The sequence below is a fragment of the Macaca nemestrina genome, chromosome 14 (genome assembly GCF_043159975.1).
Source record: "Macaca nemestrina isolate mMacNem1 chromosome 14, mMacNem.hap1, whole genome shotgun sequence".
NCBI classification, from domain to species: domain Eukaryota; kingdom Metazoa; phylum Chordata; class Mammalia; order Primates; family Cercopithecidae; genus Macaca; species Macaca nemestrina.
The window spans coordinates 5555794-5582849 of record NC_092138.1 but is presented as its reverse complement, the minus strand read 5'-3'; the positions used below and the strand labels follow the sequence as shown (position 1 = coordinate 5582849).

The following is a 27056-nucleotide window of genomic DNA, read 5'->3' as shown; positions in this document are numbered from 1 at the left end:
TATAAAAAATCCACTTTAAATATAAAGACAAAAACAGATTAAAAGTAAAGGAATGCACTTCACATGCACTAGGATGGCTATCATTAAAATAAAATTCATGGGTAGGGCAAGTACTATGTAATAAAACATCCCCTATTTCTCACTCCCATCCCTTAAAACATTGCTGACATTCATGTTACTTATCCATAAGCTATAATCACCAAATACATTTTTACTATTATTATTTTGAGCAAACTTAGAGATCCATTAAGAGTAAAAATTATTTTATCTTACCTTCATTTTTTCTTTTTTTTTTTTTGAGATGAAGTCTCACTCTATTGCCCAGGCTGGAGTGTACTGGTGCGATCTCAGCTCACTACAAGCTCCGCCTGCCGGGTTCACGCCATTCTCCCGCCTCAGCCTCCCAAGTAGCTGGGACTACAGGCGCCCGCCACCACACCCAGCTAATTTTTTGTATTTTTAGTAGAGATGGGGTTTCACCATTCACAGGATGATCTCGATTTCCTGACCTTGTGATCCGCCTGCCTCGGCCTCCCAAAGTGCTGGGATTACAGGTGTGAGCCACCGCGCCCTGGCCCTTTTTTTTTTTTTTTTTTTTTTTTTATTGAGACGGAGTCTCAGTCTCGTGCGATCTCAGCTCATCGCAATCTCTGCCTCCCGGTTCACACCATTCTCCTGCCTCAGGCTCCTAAGTAGCTGGGACTACAGGTGCCTGCCACTACGCCGGCTAATTTTTGCATTTTTAGTAGAGATGGGGTTTCAACGTGTTAGTCAGGATGGTCTCAATCTCCTGACCTCATGATCTGCCTGCCTCAGCCTCCCAAAGTGCTGGGATTACAGGTGTGAGCCACCACACCTGGCCCATTTTTTCCTTTTCTAACGCTATTGTTTCCTTACGTAGATCCAAGTTTTAGACCTGTATCATTTTCCTTCTCAATGAAGAACTTTAAACATTCTTTGCAAGGCAGGTCTACTGGTGATAAATTCCGTAAGTTTTTGTTTATGTGAGAAAGTATTTATCCTCCACTTTTGAAGGATAGTTTCACTGGATACAAAAGTCTAAGTTTGTAATTTTGTTTGTTTTCCTTGGAAAACTTTGTATCACTCTAATCTCTTCTTGTTTGCAAGGCTTTTGAAGAGAAGTCTGAGGTAATTCTTACCTCTGTTCCTCTGTAGGTAAGGTGTTTTTTCCCTCTGGCTTCTTTCAATATTTCCTCCTTGTCTTTTGTTTTCTGGTATGTCTGGGTGTAGATTGTTTGGCACATATCCTGCTTGGTATTCTTGTGAGCTTTCTAGATCTGTGGTTAGGAATCTGTCATTAATTTTTTTAAATTCTCAATTATTACTTCAAATACTTTCTCTGTTCCCTTTTCTCTTTCTTCTCCTTCTGGTATTCCAATTACATGTATGCTACACATTTTGTAATTGTACCAAAGTTCTTGGATATTGTATTCCATTTGTTCATTCATTTTTCTCTTTGCTTTTCCATTTTGGAAATTTCTGTTGACATGTGTTGAAGCTCACTGATTCTTTTCTTGACAATGTCCAGTCTATTAATAAGCCCATCAAAAGCTTTCTTTACTTCTGTTATAGTGGTTTTTACGTCTACTATCCCCTTTTGATTCTTTGAGTTTCTATTCCTTTGCTTACATTACCCATCTGTTCTTGCACATTGTTCACTTTTGCCATTAGAACCCTTACCATGTTATTCATACTTATTTTAAATTCCCAGTCTAATAATTCCACAATCTCTGCCATACCTGAGTCTAGTTCTGCTGCTTGCTTTGTCTCTTGAGACTGTGTTTTCTACCTTTTAGCATGCCTTGTAATTTTTTGTTGAAAGCCAGACATAATATATTGGGTAAAATAAACTGAGGAAAATGCGCCTCTAGTGTGAGGTTTTATGTTTATTTGGCTAGAAGTTAGGCTGTGTTTACTGTTTGGCATAGCTATAGGTGTCCAAGGCTAAATTTTCTCTCTCTCTTTTTTTTGTCTCTCCTGTTGTCTTTAGATTTCCCTGGAGACTTCTTAATAGCGTCTGAGCCTTGCAGTTCTTTCCACTGTAATCCCTAATCCTTTGGGGGTTTGTTTTTTGTTTTTGTTTTTTGTTTTGTTTTGTTTTGTTTTTGAGATGGAGTCTCACTTTGTCACCCAGGCTAGAGTGCAGTCGTGTGATCTTGGCTCACTGCAACCTCTGTCTCCCAGGTTCAAGCAATTCTCCTGCCTCAGCCTCCCAAGTAGCTAGGACTACAGGCACATGCCACCATGTCCAGCTACTTGTTGTATTTTTAGTAGAGATGGGCTTTTGCCATGTTGGCCAGGTTGGTCTCAAATGCCTGACCTTGTGAACCACCAACCTCGGCCTCCCAAGTGCTGGGATTACAGGTGCGAGCCACTAAGCCCGGCCATCCCTTGTTATTATTAAACAGGAGCCCAACTGATGTGGTGGTAAAGTATCAGGGAATGATAAATGATCTATAATGCCATGGTTATGTCAGTCTTTTGGTGGGTCTGGGCTCCCTGGGATGTTGCAGTCATAGGTGCTTTTGGCTTTTTTCCTTCCTTAGATGGGACAGGAGGGCTACATAGAGCTGATGTTAGGAATTTCCATCTTTCCAAGGTAGTGAGGCTCTGTTGAAACAGTTTCCCTTAAGGGCAGGTCTTTGTTAAAGAGAAGAGAGAGCTCTGGGCATATTGCAACATAGCTACTTTCCTCTTGCCTGCCAGTAGCAGGACACTTTTCTTTGATCTAAGTCTAAGAACTTGAGGGGCTGCTGGTGGTAAAGTTTACAAAGCACCGATTAATGCAAGTATCCTTGTTTTACCTCCTATCTAGGGAGAAGGCAACCAGCCTTTCACCATTGAGTATAATGTTAGGTGTGGGTTTTTCATAAATGCCCTTTGTCAGTCACACTGATGAAATTCCCTTCCATTCTTGGTTTTCTGAGGTTTTTTTAATTATAAAAGAGTTAGATTTTGTCAAATACTTTTTTTATATCAACTGAAATAATCATGTGGTTTTCTTTTTCTTCATTCTGTTAATGCGGTGTATTACATGGATTTTCTTATGTTGAACTACGCTTGCATTCCTGTAATAAATCTTACTTTGTCATAGTGTATAATACTTTTAATATTCTGTTATATTGAGTTTGCCATTATTTTATTGAGAATTGTTTTACATTTACAGTCATACGGAAATATTGTGGGGTTTTTTTGTGGTGTCTTTAGGTAGCTTTGGTATACATGTAATAATTGCTCCACAAAATGAGTTAAAAAGTCTTCCTTTTTAGAGAAGAAAGACGTTTTTAAAAAGGAGAATTGGTGTTCATTATTATTATTATTATTATTATTATTTTTTTTTTAAAGACAGAATTTTGCTCTTGTTGCTCAGCTTGGAGTGCAATGGCATGATCTCAGCTCACTGCAACCTCCGCCTCTTGGATTCAAGCGAATTCTCCTGCCTCAGCCTCCCAGTAGCTGGGATTACAGGCATGTGCCACCACGCCTGGCTAATTTTTTTGTATTTTTAGTAGAGACAGGGTTTCTCCATGTTGGTCAGGCTGGTCTCAAACTCTCAACCTCAGGTGATCCACCTGCCTCGGTCTCCCAAAGTGCTGGGATTACAGGTGCCTGGCCAGTGTTCATTATTCTTTAAGTGTTTTGTAGACTTCAATAAGAAAGTCCTATAGTTTGGATTTTTTTTTTTTTTTTTTAGGGAGGTTTTAAATTACTGATTTAATCTCTTTACATATTATAGGTTTGTTCATTTTTTATATTTCATCTTGAGTCAGTTTTGATAATTTGTGTGTTTCTAGGAAGTTGTCTATTTCATGTAGATTATCTAATTTGTTGGTGTTCATAGTTTTTTCTCTTACATTTCATTTCTGTAAGGTTGATAGTAATGTCTCCACTTCTATTGCTGATTCTAGTTATTCACATTTCTTTTTTTCTTTGTCAGTAAAGCTAAAGGTTTGTAGATTTGTTATTTTTATTTATTTATTTTTTCTGGAGACAAGAGTCTCACTCTGTCACCCAAGCTGGAGTGCAGTGGTGTGATCTCAGGTCAACCTCCACCTCCCAGGTTCAAGCGATTCTTGTGCCTCAGCCTCCCAGGTAGCTGGGATTACAGGCACCCGCCACCACACCCGAGTAATTTTTTGTATTTTTAGTAGAGACAGGGTTTCACCATGTTGGCCAGGCTGGTCTCAAATTCCTGACCTCAGGTGATCTACCTGCCTTGACCTCTCAAAGTGCTGGGATTACAGGTATGAGCCACCACACCAGCCTTATTCATTGACTTTTTAATTGTAGTCATTCTGACTGGTGTGAGACGGTATTTCATTGTGGTTTTGATTTGCCTTTCTCTAATGATTAGTGATGTTGAGCACTTTTTCATATACTTGTTGGCAAAGTGTATGTCTTCTTTTGAGAAGTGACTGTTCATGTCCTTTGCCCATTTTTTAATGGGGTTATTTGTTTGTTGCTTGTTGATCTGTTTAAGTTCCTTATAGATTCTGGATATTAGATCTTTGTCAGATGCATAGTTTCTGGGTATTTTCACTCATTCTCTAGGCTGTCTGCTTATACTATTGATTGTTTCTTTTGCTATGCAGAGGTTCTTTAATTTAATTAGGTCCCACTTGTCAATTTTTGTTTTTATTGCAACTGCTTTTGGAGTCTGTGTCAGGAAATCTTTGCCAAGGCCAATGTCCAGAATAGGATTTCCTAGATTTTCTTCTAGAGTTTTTATAGTTTTAGGTTCTTATATTTAAGTCTTTAATTCATGGAGTTTTCTTAATATGGTGAAAGGAAGGGGCCTAGTTTCAATCTTCTACATATGGCTAGCCAGTTATCCTAGCACCATTTACTGAATAGGGAGTCCTTTCCCTATTGCTTGTTATTGTCAGTTTTTCAAAGATCAGATGGTTGTAGGCGTGTGGCTTTATTTCTGAGTTCTCTAACCTGTTCCACTGGTTTATGTGGTCTGTTTTTGTACCAGTACCATGTTGTTTTGGTTACTGTAGCCTTGTAGCATAGTTTGAAATAGGTAGTGTGAAGCCTTGGGCTTTGTTCTTTTTGCTTAGGATTGCTTTGGCTATTCAAGCTCGTTTGGTTCCATATGAATTTTAGAATCGTTTTTTCTAATTCTGTGACAAATGGTGTTGGTAATTTGATAAGAATAGCACAGGCTGGGCGCGGTGGCTCAAGCCTGTAATCCCAGCACTTTGGGAGGCCGAGACGGGCGGATCACGAGGTCAGGAGATCGAGACCATCCTGGCTAACACGGTGAAACCCCATCTCTACTAAAAAATACAAAAAACTAGCCGGGCGCGGTGGCGGGCGCCTGTAGTCCCAGCTACTGGGGAGGCTGAGGCAGGAGAATGGCGTGAACCTGGGAGGCGGAGCTTGCAGTGAGCTGAGATCCGGCCACTGCACTCCAGCCTGGGCGGCAGAGCGACTCTGTCGCAAAAAAAAAAAAAAAAAAAAGAATAGCATTGAATCTATAAATTGCTTTGGGAAGTATGGCCATTTTAACAATACTGACTCTTCCTATACATGAGCATGGAACGTTTTTCCATTTGTTTGTGTCATCTCTGATTTCTTTTAGCAGTGTTTTATAATTCTTATTGTAGAGATCTCTTACCTCCCTGGTTAGCTGTATTCCTAGGTTGTTTTTTTTGTTTTTGTTTTTGTTTTTGAGACAAAGAGTCCTGCTCTGCCGCCCAGTCTAGAGTGCACTGGCACCATCTTGGCTCACTGCAACCTCCACCTCCCAGGTTCCAGCAATTCTCCTGCCTCAGCCTCCCAAGTAGCTGGGATTACAAGCGCCCACCACCACACCCAGCTAATTTTTTTATTTTTAGTAGAGACGGGGTTTCACTATGTTAGCCAGGCTGGTCTTCAACTCCTGACCTCAGGTGATCCACCCACCTCAGCCTCCCAAAGTGCTAGGATTACAGGCATAAGCCACTGTGCCCGGCTGGTATTTAAACCAACCTTGCATCCCAGCAGTAAAGCTTACTTGATCATAGTGGATTAGCTCTTCAATGTGCTGCTGGATTCAATTTGCTAGTGTTTTGCTGAGGATTTTTGCATCGAATTTTATCAGGGATATTAGCTTAAATTTTTATTTTTTCACTGTGTCTTAGGTTCTGGTATCAGAATGATTCTGGCCTCATAGAACAAACCAGGGAGGAGTCCCTTCTCCTCAATTTTTAATAATTGTTTCAGTAGGATTTGTACCAGCTCTTCTTTACATGTCTGGTAGAATTCAGCTGTGAATCCATCTGATCCAGGGCTTTTTCTGGTTGGTAGGTTTGTTGTTGTTGTTGTTACTATTGATTCAATTTTGGAACTTGTTATTGGTCTGTTCAAATATTCAACTTCTTCCTGGTTCAATATCGGTAGGTTAAATGTTTACAGCAATTTATCCATTTCTTCTAGGCTTTGTTTCTGGATGACTTCATGGGGCCAAGGCTCAGCTCTGCACTCCCAGGCTGAGTGCTCTAAACCTGAGGGTGCTGGGACCAGAACTGCAGCCTTTTTCTCTGGCCCCACTAGGTTCAGCGTCTGCTGCACTGGTGGGGCTGAGGTTTTCCCAGTCTCCTGGCAATAACAGTTTCTGAGGGTTTCTTGTATTTCAGTGGGGCCCGTGGTAATGGCACTGTTGTCATTTCCAATTGTGTTTCTTTGGATCTTCTCTTTTTTCTTTATTACTCTAGCTAGAGGTCTATGAGTCTCATTTATTCTTTCAAAGAACCAACTTTTGGTTTCATTGATCTTTTATATGGATTTTCGCATGTCAACTTTGTTCACTTCAGCTCTGATTTTGGTTATTTCTTTTCTGGTACTGGCTTTAGGGATGGTTTGCTCTTGTTTTTCTAGTTCCTCTAAGTGTGATGTTAGGTTGTTAATTTGAAATCTTTCTGACGTTTTGATGTGGGTGCTTACAGCTATAAACTTTCCTCTTACCACTGCTTTAGCTGTGTCCCAGATATTCTGGTATGTTGCATCCTTGTTTTCAATAGTTTCAAAGAGTTTCTTGATTTCTGCCTTAATTTCATCCTTTACCCAAAGTAATTCAGGAGCCAGTGGTTTAATTTCCATGTAATGGTATGGTATTGAGAGATCTTCTTGTGGTTAATTTCTATTTATTGCACTGTGGTTGACAGTGTGGTTGTTAGGATTTTTTTTTTAACTTGTGACTAGAATTGCTTTATGACTGAGTGTGCAGTCAATCTTAGAGCATGTGCCATGTGTACATAAGAACAGAAAAATGTATATTCTGTTGTTGGGTGGAGCATTCTGTAGATGTCTGTTAGGTCCATTTGGTGAAGTGTTGAGTTTAGGTCCCAAATATCTTTATTAGTTTTCTGTCTCAATGTGTCCAACACTGTCAGTAGGGTGTTGAAGTCTCCCACTATTATTATGTGGTTATTTAAGTCTCTTTGTAGGTCTCTAATAACTTGTTTTATGAATCTGGGTGCTCCAGTTTGGGATGCATATATATATAGGATAGTTGAATTGAACTCTTTTATCATTATGGAATGTCCTTCCTTGTCCTTTTTGAGCATTGTTGGTTTACATTTTGTCTGAAGTAAGAATAGTAACTCTTGTTCTTTTTGGTTTTTCTCTTTGCTTGATAGATCTTTCTCCATTGCTTTACTTTGAGTTTATGGGTGTCATGCATATAAGATGGGTCTCTCTCTTTTTAAATTCTTTCACTATGTTGCCTAGGCTGGTCTTCAACTCCTGGGCTCAAGTGATCACCCTGCTTTGTCCTCCTAAAGTGCTGGGATTAGAGATGTGAGCCACCACTCCTGCCAAGACATGGGTCTCTTGAAGACAGCATACAGTTGGATCTTGCTTCTTTATCCAATTTGCCACTCTGTGCCTTTTAAGTGGGACGTTTTCCTCATCTACATTCAAGGTTAATATTGATATGTGAGGATTTGATCCAGTCATGTTGTTAGCTGGTTGTTACATAGACTTGATTGTACAGTTGCTTTATAGTGTCAGTGGGCCATGTGTTTTTATGGTGGCAGGCAACGGTCTTTCGTTTTGTATTCCATGTTTAGCACTCCCTTAAGGACCTCTTGTAAGGCAGTCTGGTAATAATGAATTTCCTTAGTGTTTGCTTGTGTAAAAAGGATTTTATTTATCCTCTGCTTATGACGCTTAATTTAACTGGATATGACATCCTTGGTTGGAATTTTGTTTCTTTAAGGATGCTGAATATATTTCCCCAATCTCTTCTTGTTTGTAAGGTTTCTGCTGAAAAGTCTGTTAGCCTCATGGGGTTCCCCTTGTATGTGACCTGCCCCTTCTCTCTAGCTGCCTTTAACATTTCTCCTTTTGTGTTGACCTCAGAGAATCTACTGAGTATGTGTCTTGGGGATCGTTGTCTGATATAGTATCTTTCTAGGATGCTCCGAATTTCCTTAATTTCCATGCCAATCTCTACTGAGGTTGAGGAAATTTTGGGGCCAATATCCTCAAATATGTTTTCCAAGTTGCTTGCTCTCTCTTTCTGGGATGCCAATCGTATAGGTTTGGTCTCTTTACATAATCCCATATTCCTCAGAGGCTTTGTTCATTAAAAATTTTTCTTCATTTTTGTCTGAGTTGATTTGAAGAACTGATCTGTGAGCTCTGAGATTCTTTCCTCAAGTTGGTCTATTCTGCTGTTAATACTTCTGATTGTATTATGAACTTATAGCAAGTTTTTCAGCTCTAGATCAGTTTGATTCTTTATAAAATGGCTATTTCATCTTTCAGCTCTTGTATGATTTTATTGGATTCCTTAAGATTCCTTGGATTGCCTTTCAACTTCCTCCTGAATCTGAATGATCTTTGTTGCCATCCAGATTCTGAATTCTATGTCATTTCAGCTATTTCAGTGTGATTAAGGACCACTGCTGGGGATCTAATATGGTTGTCTGGAGTTAAGAAGACATTCTGGCTGTTAGAGTTGCCATTGTTCTTCCACCGGTTCTTTCTCATCTGCGTAGGGTGATGTTTACTTAATGTTTGAAGTTGCTGTCCTCTGAATGGGACTTTTTGCTTTTATATTCTTTGATGCTCTTGAGAATTTAACTATGGTATAAGTTAGGTTTAGTCAATTGGCTTTGTTTCTGGATGATTTCATGGGGCCAAGGCTCAGCTCTGCACTCCCAGGCTGAGTGCTCTACACCTGAGGGTGCTGGGACCAGACCTGCAGCCTTTTTCTCTGGCCCCACTAGGTTCAGCATCTGCTGCATTGGTGGGGCTGAGGTTTTCCCAGTCTCCTGGCAAAAACATCCTTATGGAGGGGGGCTGGTAAAAGTGATTTCATGGGGCACTGACAGGGTGATAGGCGTCCCCATGTGTACACACTAGAGGCAGGGCAGTGGTGCGTCTCACACACATGCACCAGTGGCAGGTCCCACCTGTGGCATGCAAATTTCTTTTCAGGATTTTCCATGTACAGCTGACCCTTGAACAATGCAGACGTTAGGGATGCCAACCCCTGCCCCTGCAATCAAGTTAAACATCCACATACAAGTTTTGACTCCCTGAAATCTTAACTAGAAGCCTTAATGATAATATAAACAGTTGATTAACACATATTTTCTGTTATATGTGTCATACGCTATATTCTTACAATAAAGTAATCTAGAGAAAAGAAAATGTTATTAAGGTTATAAGGAAGAGAAAATGCATTTATAGTAATGTATAATATTTATCAATACCATAAGTTTACAATGTCTGTTTACAAGATGAAGCATTATGGTGGGCAACTGCAATTGCAAACCTCAATCTATAGTACACATTAAGCAATTCAACTTTTTCTTGTAACATCATGACTTTTCTGCTTCTTGGGGGAACTTTCAGCATAACTGGTGGCATTTCATATGGATCTCAAGTTGTTATTCAAGGTTTATGGTATTGGACCAAACATGATGAAAAATATGTGAAGACTGTGAAAGACCACTTTTTTCTCTGATACGTTACTGGAGAGATGAACTGCTCACATAGAGGTGATTAGCATCAGATGGCATTTTAAGCAGACAATCAAAGCACATAAGTTCACTGCAATAGAAAGAGGAGGTCGCTATGAAATTATGTACAGTATGCACTACAGTTAATCTTATGCCATTATGATTTACTATTGCATCTTTATGCTTATTTATATTTCTCTTGACTGTGAATGACACTATGTACAGTCTTTGTCTGCATACATTTTGGTAAAGTTTATGTTTGTGTATATTTTATGGTAGTCAATTATAAAATAAACTAATATCAGCATATATTTTAGGCATTCATGACCTATCTTTCATTTACGTTTTTCAATATTTCTTTTTTTTTTTTTTTGAGACGGAGTCTTGCTCTGTCGCCCAGGCTGGAGTGCAGTGGCCAGATCTCAGCTCACTGCAAGCTCCGCCTCCCGGGTTTACGCCATTCTCCTGCCTCAGCCTCCCGAGTAGCTGGGACTACAGGCACCCGCCACCTCGCCCAGCTAGTTTTTTGTATTTTTTAGTAGAGACGGGGTTTCACCGGGTTAGCCAGGATGGTCTCGATCTCCTGACCTCGTGATCCGCCCGTCTTGGCCTCCCAAAGTGCTGGGATTACAGGCTTGAGCCACCGCACCTGGCCAAGTTTTTCAATATTTCTAAACTACATAGTCTGCCTGTGAGATTTTGCAAGTTGTCACAAATCACCAAAAAAATTTTCCAATATATTTATTGAAAAAAATCCATGTATTGTGGCCAGGCTCAGTGGCTCATGTCTGTAATCCCAGCACTTTGGGAGGCTGAGGCAGGTAGATTGCTTAAGCTCAGGAGTTCAAGACTAGCCTGGGCAACACGGTGAAACCCCATCTCTTCAAAAAAATACAAAAATTAGCTGGGCCTGGTGGTATGGGCCTGGAGAGACTCAGGAGGCTGAGGCAGGAGGATGGCTTGAGCCCAGGAGGTAGAGGTTGCAGTAAGCCGAGATTGCGCCACTGTACTATAGCCTAGGCAAAAGAGCCAACCCTGTCTCAAAAAAAAAAAAAAAAAGAAAAAGAAAGAAAGAAAGAAAGAAAGAAAGAAAGAAAGAAAGAAAGAAAGAAAGAAAGAAAGAAAGAAAGAAAGAAAGAAAAGGAAAAAAGAAAGCCAGGCACGGTGACTCAGGCCTGTAATCCCAGCACTTTGGGAGTCTGAGGCAGGCAGATCACTTGAGGCCAGGAGTTAGAGGCAAGCTTGGGCAACGTGGTGAAACCCTGCGTCTACAAAAAATACAAAAATTAGCCAGGCATGGTGGCATACACCTGTGGTCCCAACTACTCAGGAGGCTGAGGTGTGAGAATCACTTGAGCCTGGGAGGCAGAGGTTGCAGTGAGCTGTGATTATGCCACTGCACTACAGCCTGCGTCAGAGTGAGACCCTGTCTCAAAATAAAATTTTTAAAAAGTCACTGCACCATTCCCCAGGTCATTCAGATTTTCCATATTATTTTCTAAGAGTTGTATAGTTCTGCATTTTACATTTAGGTCTGGAATCCATGTTGAGTAATTTTTTGTGAAGAATATGAAGTCTTTGCCTAAAATCAGTTTTTGCATGTGGAAGACCAGTTGTTCCAGCACCATTTGTTAAAAAGATTGTCTTTTCTTTGCTATACTTTCTTTGTTCCTTTCTCAAACATCAGTTGACTATAGTTGTGTGGGTCTATTTCCAGGCTCTCCATTCTGTTTGTCTATGCTTTTGCCAATACCACACTGACCATACTGTCTTGATTACTGTAGTTTTATAATCTTTAAGACATAGGGGTATCAGGCCTTTAGCTTTGTTCCTCTCCTTCAATATTGAGCTGGCTATTCTCTCCATATGAACTTTAGAATTAGTGCATCAATATCCACAAAATAACTTGTTCTAATTTTGACTGGGATTATATTGATTCTATAAATCAAGTTAAAGACCGACATTTCGACAATATTGGGTATTCCTACCGATGAATATAAAGTATCATTATTTTTTCTGATTTCTTTAATCAGTTTTCTAGTTTTCCTCACATAGATCTAATATATTTTGTTAGATTTATACCTAATTATTTCATTTGGGGGGATAGTAATGTAAATGGTGTTATGTATTTAATTTCAAATTCCACTTGTCCATTGCTGGTATATAAGAAAGCAACTGATTTTTGTATATTAACCTTGTATCCTACCGTCGGCCTATAATTGCTTATTGGTTCCAGGAGGTTTTTGTTGTTGTTGATTCTTTCAGATCTTCTATATAAACAATTATGTCATCTGCATATAACAGTTTTATTTTTTCCTTCCCAATCTGGATACCATTTATTTATTTATTGTTTATTTATTTGTTGAGACAGGGTCACCCAGGCTGAAGCGCAATAGTGGGACTACAGGTCCGTGCCACCATGCCCAGATAATTTTTGTACCTTTTGTAAAGACAGGGTTTCACTACGTTGCCCAGGCTGGTCTAGAACTCCTGGGTTCAAGTGATCTGCCCAAACTACTGTGATTACAGGCATGAGCCACTGTCCCCAGCCCCTCTCCCCCTTTTTTGAGTCTTATTGCATTAGCTAGGACTTCCAGTACAATACTGTAAAGAACTGGTGAGAGGGGACATCCTTGCCTTTGTTCCTGGTCTTAGTGGGAAAACTTGAGGTCTCTCACCATTAATTACGACGTTAGTTGTATTTTGCTGATGTACTTTTTATGAAATTGAAGAAAGTTCCCCTCTAGAGTTTTCCTTTTTTTTTTTTTTTTTGAGACGGAGTCTCACTCTGTCGCCCAGGCTGGAGTGCAGTGGCATGATTTCAGCTCACTGCAAGCTCCACCTTTCAGGTTCACGCCATTCTCCGGCCTCAGCCTCCCAAGTAGCTGGGATTACAGGCGCCCGCCACCCCGCCTGGCTAAGTTTTTGTATTTTTAGTAGAGACGGGGTTTCACCGTGTTAGCCAGGATGGTCTCGATCTCCTGACTTCGTGATCTGCCCACCTCAGCCTCCCAAAGTGCTGGGATTACAGGTATGAGCCACCGCACCCAGCGAGAGTTTTTCTTTTTAATCATAAATGGGGTTGGATTTTGCCAAATGCTTTTTCTGAGTTTATTGATAGGATAGGATGATTTTTCTTCTTTACCCTGTTTATGTGATGGATTACATGGATTGATTGTCCAATTTTGACACAGCTTTGCATACCTGAGATAAATTCTCCTTGGTCACAGAGCATAATTCTTTTTATACATTTTTGGATTTGATTTGCTAATATTTTGTTGAGGACTTTTGCATCTTTGTTCATTAGAAATACTGGTTTGTCATTTTCTTTTCTGTTAATGTCTTTGTCTGGTTTTGATAACAGGGCAATGCTGGCTTCATAGAAAGTGTTAGGAAGTTTCCCCTCTGCTTCTATCTTCTGGAACAGATTGTAAAGGATTGGTATAATTGTTTCCTTAAATGTGTGGCAGAGGCCAGGCGCAGTGGCTCACGCCTGTAATCCCAACACTTTGGGAGGCCGAGATGGGCAGATCAGTTGAGGTCAAGAGTTTGAGACCAGCCTGGCCCAACATGGTGAAACCCTATCTCTACTAAAAATATAAAAATTAGCTGGGCGTGGTGATGTGCACCTGTAATCCCACGTACTCGGGCAGCTGAGGCGGGAGAATCACTTGAACCCAGGAGGCGGAGGTTGTAGTGAGCCGAGATCACACCACTGCACTCCAGCCTGGGCATAGAGCAAAACTCCATCTCAAAAAAAAAAAAAAAAAAAAAAGTGTGGTAGAATTCACTAGTAAACCCATGTGGGCCTTGCACTTACGTTCTGAAAGTTTTTGATTACTGATTTGTTTTTAATAGATATAAGCCCATCGTCTATTTCTTCTTGTGTTCTGGCAGATTGAGTCTTTCTCATGGAGGTTATTGAATTTGTGGACACAGACCTGTTTATAGCATTCCTTTATTAGTCTTTTGATGTCCATATGATCTGCAGGGATGTCCCCTTGTTCATTTCTGACATTTGTAGTTTGTCTTTTTTCTCAAATAGCTTGAATAGAAGTTTTCCATTAAAAAAAATCTTTTCAAAGAACCAACTTTGGGTCTTACTAATTTTGATTTCCTGTTTCCAATTTCATTGATTTCTGCTCTACTTTTCCTTTTCTTCTGCTTACCACAGATCTAAAATTGTTCTTTTCCTACCTTCTTAAAGTAGGTGTGTATTCATTTTACATCTTTTTTCTTTTCTAATATGTGCAACTCAATAGAACACATTTCCCTCAATGCACTGCTTTAGCCGTATTCTAAACTTGTAAGTTGTACTTTCATCTTCATTTAGTTCAAAGTCTTTTCAACTTTATCTTGAGATTTCTTCTGTGATCATGTACTACTCAGAGTTATGCTGTTTCATCTCCAAGTATTGGGGGACTTTCCAGCTATCTTTCTGTTGATTTCCAGTTTAATTCGCCTGTGATTCTGGGAGCAGACATTTCATGATTTATTTCCTTTTCAATGTATGAAGGTGTGTCTTATGGCCCAGATACGGTATATCTTAGTGAATGTCCCATGTGAGCTTGACAAGAAAGTGTATTCTGCTTCTGTTGGATAGAGCAGTCTGTCAAGTCAATTATATAAAGTTGATTGATGGTGCTGAGCTCAACGATGTCCTTACTGATTTTTTTGCTTGCCGGATTTGTTCATTTCAGATAGAGCAGTGCTGAAGATTCCAACTATAAGTTAATTTGTCTGTTTTTCTTTGCAGTTCTAAGAGTTTTTACCTTATGTATTTCGGTACTCTACAGTTAGGTGCATCCATATGAAGGACTGTTGCCTACTTGGAGAACTGATCCTGTTCTCAGTATGTAATGCCCCTCTTTATTGCTGATAACTTTCCTTGCTCTAAGTCTGCTTTGTCTAAAATAATATAGCTACTCCCACTTTCTTTGATTAGCGTTAGTATGGTATACCCTTCCCCATCCCTTAACTTTTAATTGACACGTTTTAAAGTAGGTTTCTTGTAGACAACTGCTGTGGTTTGAATGTGGTCTGTTCCTGACAAAACTCGTGTTGAAATCTGATCCTCAACGTGACAGTGTTGGGATGTGGGGACTAGTGGGAGGTAGGTATTTGGGTCACAGGAGTAGATCCATCATAAACAGATTAATGCCCTTCTCTGGAGGTGTGTTCTTGCTTGTGTGGGAATAGATTAGCTTCCTTGAGAGTGGGTTGCTGAAGTGTGGCTTCCTTAGTTCTCTCTCTTGCTTCTCCTCTTGATGTGTGATCTCTTTGTACATGCCAACTCTCTGCCATGAGCTGAAGCAGCCTAAGGCCCCCAACAGATGTGGCTGCCCAATCTTGAACCTTCCACATCATAATCATGGGTCAAATACCTAAATACCAGAATACCAAGGCCCAGCCTCAGGCATTCATTGTTAAAACAACACAAAATGGACTAAGACAACAACATATACTCTTGATTTTTCATCCACTGTGACTTTTTTTTTTTTTTTTTTTTTGCGAAGGAGTCTCACTCTGTTGCCCAGGCTGGAGTGCAGTGGTGCAATCTCAGCTCACTGCAACCTCCACCTCCCAGGTTCAAGTGATTCTCTTGCCTCACCCTCCTGAATAGCTGGGATTACAGGAACACACCACCACACCTGGCTAATTTTCGTATTTTTAGTAGAGACAGGTTTCACCATGTTGCCAGGCTGGTCATGAACTCCTGACTTCAAGTGACCCACTCGCCTTGGCCTCCCAAAGTGCTGGGATTATAGGCATGAGCCACTGCCCACGGCCAACAATCTTTTTACTATCCTTTTTCTTTCTGTAAGGTCATTATTAATGTCCCCACTCTCCTTCTTGATTTTAGCATTTACACCATTGATGTTTAAAGTGATAATTGATAAGGTTGGATTAATTTCTACCATTTGTCACTGTCTTCTATTGTTGCCCTTATTCTTTGTTTCCACTTTTATTTTCCACTTTTTCTTTTTTGCCTTTTGTGGTTTTAATTGGGCATTTCATATGTGTCTTAGTCCATTACAGCATAAAAACAAAATAGACTGGCTTACAAACATCAGAAGTTTCTTTCTCCCCTCCCTCCCTCCCTCCCTCCCTCCCTCCCTCCCTCTCTCTCCCTCTCTTTCTTTCTTTCTGAGATGGAGTCTCACTCTGTCGCCCAGGCTGGAGTGCAGTGGCACGATCACAGCTCACTGCAAGTTCCGCCTCCCAGGCTCACGCCATTCTCCTGCCTCAGCCTCTCGAGTAGCTGGGACTACAGGCGCCCACCACCATACCCGGCTAACTTTTATATTTTTAGTAGAGACGGGATTTCACCGTGTTAGCCAGGATGGTCTCGATCTCCTAACCTCGTGATCCGCCCACCTCGGCCTCCCACAGTGCTGGGATTACAGGCATAAGCCAATGTGCCCGGCCCAGAAGTTTATTTCTAGCATTTCTGGAGGATGGGAAATCCAAAATCAAGGTGCCAGCAGACCTAGCTCACTCCTTGGGGCAGAGAAAGTCATCTTTTCACTGTAACTTCAGATGGTGGAAGGGAAGAACACACTCTGTAGCTTTTGTTTTGTTTCTGTTGTTGCTGTCGTTTTTAGATAAAGGCACTTTTCTCATCAGGACAGCTCTGACCTCATGACCTAATCACCACCTAAAGGCTCCACTTTGTAATCCCAGCACTTTTGGGGTTAGAATTTCAACGTATGAATTTTGAGGGAACACATTTAGACTCCTAGCATTCCACTCATGCTCCCCTCAAATTCATGTCTGTCACAAGCAAAATACATTAATTCCATCCTAACAGCCCCCAAACTCTTAAAACATTCCAGCACCAACTCCAAAGTCTCCAGTTCAGAGTTTCATCTAAATCAGATATAGGTGAGACTGAAAGTATGATTCATTCTGAGGCACAATGTTCTCTAGCTGTGAAACAAACATGTTCTGTGCTTCCAAAATACAACGGTGGGACGGGCATAGGGTAGACATTTCCATTTTAAAAGGGAGAAATAGGAAAGAAGAAAACAGTGACTGGTCCCAAGTAAGTCTGAAACCCAACAGAGGAAACAACATGGAATCTTACGGCTTGAGAATAATCATTGGCTCAATGTTCTGCCCTCCAGGCCCACTAAGATGATAGTGCCACCTTCAGGACACAATGTGGTAGCAGTCCTGCCCCTGAGGCAGCCATGTGCTTGTGCCTTGCTCCTACCTCCACAGTAGCTCTGTGCCTGGGTCACGCATCTGAGGCGCCCCTGGAAACTCCCACTGGTGGCTCTACTGGTCTCTGGACTCATGGGCCTAGTGGGGGCCCTCTATAGTGACCCTTCCCCTGCAGTGATTCTCTGCCTCGGCCCCATAGCTCTCTTGGGGCATCCTTTTAATTCTGGGGGAAGATAGCCATGCCCCCACATCTTTGCACTCAGGGCCCGTGATGGGATGGGTAGCTCTGATGATCTCAGAAATGTCTTTGGGGTCATTCTTCCATTGCCTTGGAAATTAGGTCCTTGCTTCTGTTTATAGATGGCAGACCAATCTTTCTCTTAACACCTGGTTTTCACTGAGATGGTCAATCCATACTAATCACCTCATCAAAGAGTTACTTGGCCAGACCCTTTCCTCTGGAACAAGGTTTTTCATTTTTTTCCAATATGGATATGCTGAGTTTTCCAAATTTTTGAGTTCTGCTTCCCTTCTGATCAGCAATTCTAAATTATCTTTCTTCTCTCATTTTACTATAAACAATTAAAAGGAACCAGGCTGCCTCTTCAACAGTTTGCTCAGAAATAGCTCCAGCTGAAGATCTAAGCTTGCAGTGAGCCGAGATCGTGCCACTGCACTCCAGCCTGGGTGGCAGAGCGAGGCTCCATCTAAAAACAAAAACAGAAAACAAAAAAAATAGCTCCAGCTAAAGATCTAATCACTCACAGGGCTACCTGCCGCAAAACACTAGAACACAAACACAATTCAGCCAAGTTCTTTGCCACTTCATAACAAAGATGGCCCTTCTTACAGTCTCCAGTAATAGGTTCTTCACTCCACAGAGTCCTCTGTATCTGAGTCTTCTCAACTTTGGGTACAGTGGTTTGGCCTGTGAGCTCACTTCTCTGATGGATCTTTAAGAAGTTATTTTTCCTGTTTAGCTTTTCCCTTGTTAGGATGGAGTAATGAATTCTAAGCACCTTACATACCAGGCCAGAAACTGAAATTCCTGTTGGAAGATTTTTGATTACTGAGTCAGTCTTTTGTTATATGCCTATTATTTATTTCCTTTAGAGTCAGTTTTGGGAGTCTGTGTGATTCTAGTGATTTGGCATTTCATCGTGTGCCTATGTTTTTTAGCATTGTTATGTTTTCTCATAATCCTTTTTCTTTCTGTAAGGTCATTATTAATGTCCCCACTGTCATTCTTGATTTAGTAATTTGATCATCTGTTTTTCTTCAACAGTCTAGATAAAGGTTTGCCACTGGCTGTTTATCTTTTTAAGGAAACAACTTTTGGGTTGGTTTTCTCTCCAGGTTTTCTATTTCATTTATATCCACACTCTAATCTTTACTAGTTCCTCCCCTCTACTTGCTTTGGGTTTAGATGATCCCATATAGTTGCTATGTAATTGTTCATTATATTCTTGTACTCCTTAATATTTCTGTAAAATCAGTAATGTCACAATTTCATTTTTTATTTTAGTAACTTTTTTTCTTGTTCTACCTAAAGGTCTGTCAGTTTTGTTTATAACAACTTGTGGTTTTGTTGATTTTTGCCATTTGCCCCCATTCCCTATTTCATTTATTGGTGGTGTAATCTTTACTATTTCCTTCTTACTGCCTGCTTTGGGCTGTTTCTCTTTTTCTAGTTTTTTAAGGTTGGGAGGTTAGGTTATTGATTTCAGATCTCTCTACCTTTTGTATGGTATCTTCTTTGACTCACTGTTTATTAGGAAGTATGTTGTTTTATTTCCACATATTTATGACTTTTCCAAATTTCATTGTTATTTCTAACTTTATTCCACTGTCACTGGAGAATATAACTAGTATAATTCCAATCTTCTTACATTTGAGACTTGTCCCTTAAAATGGGTTCTAGACTGGAGAACGTTACATATGCATTTAATATGTATTCTGTTTGGAGTGTTCTATAGATGCCTGCTAGGTCTAGCTGTCTTATAGTCCTGTTCAAGTATTCTATTTCTTTTCTGATCTTGTCTTGTTTTTCTAGCCATTATTAAAAGTGGGGTATTGAAACTCCCACCCACTATTGTTGAGCTATTTCTCCCTTTAATTTGGCCAACTTTTGCTTTATATATTTTGGGGTTCCTGTTTGGTGCATGTATGTTTATGGTTGTTGTATCTTCCTGGTGAATTGACTCTTATCATTACATGATGTCCTCCTTTGCCTTGCATAATAATTTTTGCCTTAAAGTCAATTTGGTCCAACATTAGCATAGCGGCCACCTGTATTCTTCTTTGGTTACTGTTATATGGGGTATCTTTTTCCATCCTCTTACTCTTCTTTGTGTCTTTGAATCTAAAATGAGACACCTCTAAACGCACAGTTGGATCATGGTGTGCTAAATCAATGCAGTTTTTTGTTAAGAAAATCTATCAAAGCTCCATGTGTCTATTGTATGCTTCCATTTACAAGTACAGAAATAGGTAAAAGTGACCTGCGTTGTCAGAGTCAAGGAGTTAGCCCTGGGAGGAGTGGGTGCAGAAAACACCAGGACTTCTGGGGGAAATCCTCACTTGCCTTTCCTCTGAGTGCTGGCTACACTGTGTGACACTATTCAGCTTGCAAAAATCCAGTCAGCCAGTGGACACTTTTATTTGCACTTTAATGTATGTGTGCTATACTTCACAAAAACTCTGAAGAAGCAAACCTGATGTGGGATGTCTGTTCTCCTGGGAGGCTTTGTGGGAAGAAGGCAGCCCAGTGACTCACCAGGACTAGCAGACACCCTATTAATTTGTGCTGCTGAAGGATAAATACTTCCTAAAAAGCATATGAGGATAGGGGTATACTAGTTACACAGCTGTGTTCGCTGTGTGCAAATTCGTTCTGTATATTAGGATGTGCACACTTTCCTGGATGCAAATTACACTCTGTTAGTAATTTGACTTAAAATTATCTTCCCCACAGGACAAAGACCTAGATTCATGGCCTGTGTCCAAAGCACTGGTGATGATGATGACAGTAAGAACCATATTAGCACCAATCATCAATTGAGTACCTGCTGCATGCTGGTACCAAGGGCTTGATGAAGCTTCACAACCACCTATACAAGAGGCACTATTTTGTCCCCACCTAACAGATAGGGAAGCTGACGCTCAGAGAGCTAAGGCAGCCAGTTACCAAATGGTGGTGATTCAATCATCAGTCCAGCTCTCAAGTCCATGCTGTTGTTGCCAGCTCTAGTAATCTGCCGGGAAGTAGGGGTGAAAACACTGCAGGGAGATGGAAGATGCAGAGGAAATGGAGACCACCCTCTCCCAGAGGCAAGGCTGAGCAGAAGGCCTTTCAGCATGGACTGTCCCCCTCTGTAAACTCCTGAGACCCCACCCACTCGAGAGGCTGCTGCTCCATCCTTGAAACTGAAGACTGTGTTCAAGGACCCAGAAGATGAGGATAGGGGGAGGGCAGACTCAGTGTCTGGATGCCTGTGCCAATCAAATACACCACCAGGCAGAAGCGAGCTAGGCCACACTGGACCATGCACAAGTGTGGGAGTGGAAGGCACAGACACTGTCCCTGGAAAGGAGCCTGCCCCACAGGGCCCTGATACCTTAGACCTCCCTTCTCCTTGAGGGTCTTCTAGATCAGTCGAGGGCTTTCTTTTCAACCTTTTCCAGGAGTTGGACAACTGCCTCTTTTACTCCATCAGAAAGAATGGTTTAAACAGAAAACAAGTCCCAACAGCTGCTACTAAAGCAGAAGAGTATCATCAAGGGCTGGAGGTTCTGCAGTGACAGTGAAGCGAGGAAGGGTGGTATGGCAGTGAGACTTCAGTCAGATGGCGGGGTCCTGGGGAAGTGGCATGGCAGCGAGACTCTAGCCTGCGATGGCTTTCCAGAGGGAAGCCACACATGAGTGAAGCCACATAGGCCTGAGTGAGGCAGTCGGATGAGGAGGTGGCAGGAGTGTGCCCTGGTATTTACTGTCCCCTTTTCATACCCAAAAGCAATCACATGAACATGCCCACTGTATGTGTGTATATATTCCTACAGACAAATGTGATTCCTGGGTTCAGAGAGTGAGAGTTTAGACAGCAAAGGATTCTACGTCATCTGAATCCCTGCCTCCTCATCAGGATGGCGCAGGCTACTCCTTGTTTCAGTCTATGTATACACGATGTGTTCTCACCACCACGCTGCTGTGGCTTCAAACCTGATGCTGCACCTCAGAAGACCCTTGAGGAGGACAGAGGCATAAGGCGTCAGGGCGCTGGGGGCAGGCCTCTGTCCAGGGGGCACTGTCTGTGATCTCCACTCCCACAAATGTCGCATGGCCCAGTGTGGCCTGGCTCACTTCTGCCTGGTGGTGTATTTGATTGGCACAGGCACCCAGACACCAACTCTACCCTTTCTCTACCCTCATCTTCTGGGTCCTTGAACACATTCCTGCTTCAGGGATGGAGTGACAGCCTCCCCACATATACGTGACCCCTCCCCCCTCTCCTGAAGGTGGACCCCAGGCTGCTTCCAGCTCCCACTACCAGGGTTACTTGCGAGGCTGGCTTTATTGCTGTTGTTGTCTGAGGCAGTGGAATTACTGTGCCTTGCTTAAACCACAGTCATCTGGAGCACGGAGTCAGAACAACCACAGAGAACAAACATGTGCTTTGTCTTTTTATTATTCTTTATTGGTCCTACCAATGTGACTCTTTACCCAGGCCCACTGTTCCTATGCGCACTGGCTTTGTAGGCATTCACATCACATGTCTGTGTCCTGAAAATCTCAATTAATTTCTCCTTCCTATTCCTTTTCCATGCTCTGCCTCATTTTCTCAGAAATTGAAGGCATTTAATTATTACTATTTTTTTGTTTGGGTCTGTGTAAAGGTTCCTTGGCAGGAGAACATGCATATGACTTTAAAATAAAGACCAACATTCTGACACTAAGGTAATGCACAGAAAAAATACAGTACTCAGACATCGTTGCAAATAAATACCCCATACAGATGAAGTTATCTCAAATGTAACAATATTTCTTATGAATCAACACTGTAACGGAAGGTAAAAATAGGAGTCCCTACAACTAGGAATAAGAAATGCTTATTCCAGGAAACAGAATTCTTTTATTTTTGTCATTTATATTATTATAATTTTTCCTTTTTTGGAGAAGGAAGGACAGTTTTTCTTCCTCCAAGAGTACCAATTTGACCACTCCCACGAACCTCACTCAGCAAACAAAACAGGATGTAGACCTGGTTTACTAAGGAGTTTTAATGAGTTCTGTTTCCTGAAATTAACAGTGATTAGTTACACCAAGCAAGAGAAGATATAATGTCTCGCTTTCACATTTGCAAAGAATACTATGGCTAACCCTCGTCCCCTACTGCGCATGCCAACAGAGCGTCGGCCCTCCTGACACCCTCAGCTCTTCACAAACGTGGCGTTCATACAGCTTGCTCAGCTTGTCCCAGAAGGTCCATTTGGTTCCCAAAGCACACTCAAGGTTTTGTGTTTGCTTTCATTTTCTAAGCCCCTGAATTTGCAAGTAAAGAATCACTGACTAACAGAATTTTGCACAATGACTGTTTTCTTTCCCTCAATGAAGATGCCCAGGTCCGGGTGTGAGGAGCGCCTGCCTCACCTGCTGTCCACGCTGGCCTTCGGCATGCCCACTAGCTCTTCCCTGCTCGCTTTCAAGAATGATCTACGCTGGGACACCTCCCTTAACTGATGAAGGCACTACTGGCAATGATTACTAACAAAAAGGTGTTGAAAGAGAACACCCTAAAAATCGACGACTGTAGAATTTTCTAAGTGTACCACAATTTGGCACAACAACCAGAGTAACAAAACAATTCCAATTTGGAATTTTATTGGTACAGTTGTATAAAATTCTGTTAATCAGTCATGCTTCACAATGTCCTAAAACCCAGAAAATTCTGGAATTTGTAGGTAATACTACTCATTCAATAATTTATCTTTTTTTTTTCAAGTGCCTATTACTGTTTTAACCAGAGCAAAGGTCAAGTTTTCTTCTTGTTACATTGAACTATTCCTAAGAATAATAATAATACAATATGAAAAACCCCAGAATCTGAATACCCTGGATTTCTTAATGAACATGGCATTTAAAATCTATAATTTCAAACATGAACCACAATGCCGTATGATCTAAAGGCTGCTGAACCACAGCGTGGATACACGTAGCCGGGCTCCTTGCTGGGTCAAAGCACTCATCTCCGAGTCTAAAGCTACACGCTACGGAGCACACAGCTCTGCCTCGTGCTGACACCAGACAAACACAGTGGGAGCTGAGGCGGACAGCTACAGGACCACGAGCATAGACCACGGCACCTGAGACCGTCTCTATGCGAGGAATTAAGGAAGCAAATATAATATCAAAATATCAAAAGTGCACAGGTTGATCGGATAAAAAAAGAACATGTGTAACAAGGAGCCCCGTGGTGGGCGTTTCCAGCGGGCTCCTGGCGAGCCTGGCAGCCAGGGAAGAAGGGTCTTCGGCCCATACAGAGGCCTTTCCACGCAGCAGCTCGCAGCATGCTCAACATTAAAGCTTTTTTTCCTCCCATTAAAAACTTGGGGAATGCTATTTTGAAAAGAATTGCAGTGGTATATCCAAAAAGTTTCTAAGTGGGCTTTTAGGTTGCCCTTCCTTCCTCCTTGTGGGCCACGAGAGGGAAGGGGAGGGGGCTGCAGTGTGACAGGGCTGGGTGGCCAAGTCCTCCTGGCAGCTACTCTACAGCTGAAAACGGGAGAAAAGAGAGCGTTAGAAAGCGGTCATCAGTCGCTTCCTGTTTATCTGACAACTGAAGCTCTCCACGTGCTGGGAGGGTGCGAGCACGTTAGTTGGCAGAAGAGAAGACCTGCATGTGTTAGGGGGAGCCCAGTGGCTTGAGTGTCTGCAAAGCCCCTTAGGAGTATGGAGAGAAGCTGTGTGCCAGGCTTGCAAGGAGAGGGCAAAGCACGTGCAGGGTGAGCATGCCAGCAGTCATCCCACTGCGAGTCTTGCTGGGGCAGGGGGATCTGGGCCCAGGATGAACACGCAGGGAACATAACATGGGCCTGTCCTGGAGTCTGGAGAGGACCGAGACATACTCGGCACCAAAGGGAAGAGCACGCAGGGTAGACAGCTGTGGGAGGGGGCAACACGGTCTCTCACCAGGTAACTCGAATGCCTCTTCCGCATGAGAGACAAGGCAAGCAGCCTGCAGGGGAGAAGACTGCAGCCTCAAGTCCAGCTGGTTCCACGGGGTGATCGGGAGAAAAATACTGAGAAAAGTTCTGCTCAGAATGTGGGAAGGCAGGCGGCCTGATGCCAAAGCTCTGGTGTGGATGGAGCCTCTGGAAATGGGAGAGCCCTACAGCTACCTTTCCTCTTTCTCTGTTGCCATTCCCCAAATTGCACTAAATAAAGAGACCTAAACATCTCCTACCTGTGAATCCTGACAATTGGCCCTGGCCCCATGCAAAGCTTTCCCAGCACCAGGCTAGGCTCTAGCTACAATTGTGGGTGTCCAACCCAGCCAAGCCCCTGGTGGCTCAGACTTCAGGCTAGGGTTTTCAAAGCCCCATGTCTTTGGGACTGAACCCCCTAAGGACAGCCAGATAATTGGCTGCTGAGGTCACCCCAAGTACAAAAGGACAGGCTCTGCACTGAGGACCAAGGTCTGGCCAGGCACTTGGACAGCTTTTCTCATGAAAAATGAAAACCTGGGGCCTTGGGCCCTGCCCATTTGTCACCTCACAGGCCACTAGACAAGCATCCTGATCTCAGAAATGTAAAACCGAGCTCTGGATTCCTGGGTTATGGTCAGCTGTGTCTCTGCCATGTGTGTCTGGCCAGCAGAATACAGGGGCTCAGGGCTGCTCTTCTCTGGGCTTGGGGAAGAAATTCTGCACTTCTATACTGAATATGATTTGCAGTGAGATAGTGCATAAACTACAACATAATCCTTTCCATGAAACTATGTCAAGTGCAGAGCCGTCCTCTGAAGCAGTACCTATACGGCAAGCTGGAACCTCCTAAAACTGCTTTCTAGCGCTGACATTAGACACATGCGAGGAACATGCAAGTTTCAACTCAGGTTCTGCCCCATTTGGGTGCTGAGGGAGCAGGACCAGGACTCCTTCCCTTGGGTTTCCCCAAGGGTGCCCAGGGCTTAGAAGATGCTTTCATCACACATCTGCTGCAAGAATGTGCAGCTCTATCCCCACCTCTGACCCCCACCTATGAGAGCAGCTGAGGACTGGGTGCTCCTGAGGGGGCTTTGAGGAGTGAGAAGCGACACAAAGCTCTCACAAGTGTCCTGCTGATGCACACGCCCCATGGCGCCTCGGCTAGAATCCTACCCTCTGTGCATTAGTCACATTAAGATTGACCTAGCGCCGCTGTCCCGCTGCTGCTGGGTTAGTTGAGGTGAAGCAGATGTTAGCTGCAGCGTGCGGCGCCCCACAGCCCCTAATCACAGTAAATGCTGTGCTTCTCGCTGCAGAACACCTGGTTGGCCAGCCCGGTGCCCTCGGCCCTGTCGCTGGCACAGGCGCAGGCGTGACTTACGCTCGGGGTGGCTGGCTTGGCCTTCGGGGCAGCTTTGGTGCGGCCACGCCGGGTCTGCTCATGGTCCAGCTCGAGCAGCTCCAGCCGCTGGGTCAGTGCCAGCTTCTGCTGGATGGCCATGCGCAGCAGCGAGTTCAGCGTCTTCTTCTCGTCCTCGGCGGCCGCCAGCTGCCGCTGCATCTCATCCAGTTGTGTGATGTACTCGTCACACCTGTGGGTACCAAAAACATGACTGAGGAGTGGGCAGAGCCGAGCAGAGGAGAGCAGGGCAGGGCCTGTGCAGCCCTTTGAGAGGCCTGCACCAGAGCCATCCTTTGGTGTGGCCTCTGGACTGGAGGGTGGGGGTGGGGGAGAATTATTCTGGCTTATTTTAGCACAGGCTTTGCTCGGACAAATCCCTGATAAGGGTGAGAGGGAGGCTTGGGCCCAGGCAGGGCAGCCCTATGAGGCTGGCTTGAGTTTTGTGGTTTTGTAGGGGAGGGGCTGCTGTGCTCATTCAGCAGCATGTAGTGCTTACAGAGAGGCTATACCCCTCAGTGACTGGGCTGCTTCTAGGTGGTGCGCTCCCCACTTAAAAGGCCTCGAGGTGGCCTGGGGCATCAAGACATGGAGATGCCATGGCTTCTAGGGTGTGGACGTAAACCTAAGCAGGACTGGGCTTGTTCCCAAGGTCGATGCTTCGTCAGTCTGTGCTGAGCACTGACCGGAGCCAAGGAACCATGTGTGTGGATGCCATCGATAGCTTCATCCCAAAACCCGGTGCGGAGCTGTGGGAGGGTGTGATGTGTCCCTGGATGCCCTTCCTCCACATGTCCCATATGGGTGGGGCTTGGTAGAGACACAGGGCGGGTTAAACCCCGGGGCTCCCAGGGTGGTAAGGCTGTGCAGGCACTGAGCGCAGCCCCACCCTGCCCACACGCACCCCACCCTGCCTGTCCCCACCTGCCAGGAACTGGCCCTTGGAGAGCACCCTCTCCAAGGACTCTGCTGCCCACCCTTTTGAGGACACACACTGAGCTGTGATCCTTGCAGGTTCAAAATCTTGGCTCCATCTGAAAAGTTAACTTTTAAAATAAAACAAATTTTAAAAGGTAGGGTTTACATGCCAGATGCTGAGAAACTGTGGAATTTTTTCCCAAGCCCCAGAAAGACAAGACGCTTCCAGAGAAACCCTGGGCCTCTTCCTAGTCCATACCCCGCCCTGGCAGGGCCTGCAGGGATACCGAGAAACTGGGAGTGCCTGGCACCAGGCTTGAGAGAAGCAGGCCCTATGTGCAGTTCCCACCCTGTCCAGCTCAGATCCTCAGCTTGCTCACCCACAAAAA

The 27056-nt window shown here is 43.1% G+C and overlaps 1 protein-coding gene across 2 annotated transcripts in view; it reads right to left on the bottom strand.

Moving 5' to 3' along the window:
• Positions 1 to 21814: 21814 nt before the first annotated feature.
• LOC105498859 (BICD cargo adaptor 2) overlaps positions 21815 to 27056 on the bottom strand; it is a 48606-nt gene continuing 43364 nt past the window's right edge. The window contains exons 7-8 of one of the 2 annotated variants that reach the window (XM_011771221.3): positions 25732 to 25942; positions 21815 to 23916 (exon numbers count right to left, since the gene is read on the bottom strand). In XM_011771221.3, coding sequence (XP_011769523.1) covers positions 23911 to 23916; positions 25732 to 25942 — 217 coding nt within the window. In that variant the 3' untranslated portion in view covers positions 21815 to 23910. Of the gene's footprint in view, positions 25943 to 27056 lie in introns of both variants that reach the window. The other variant, XM_011771220.3, reaches the window with a different exon arrangement.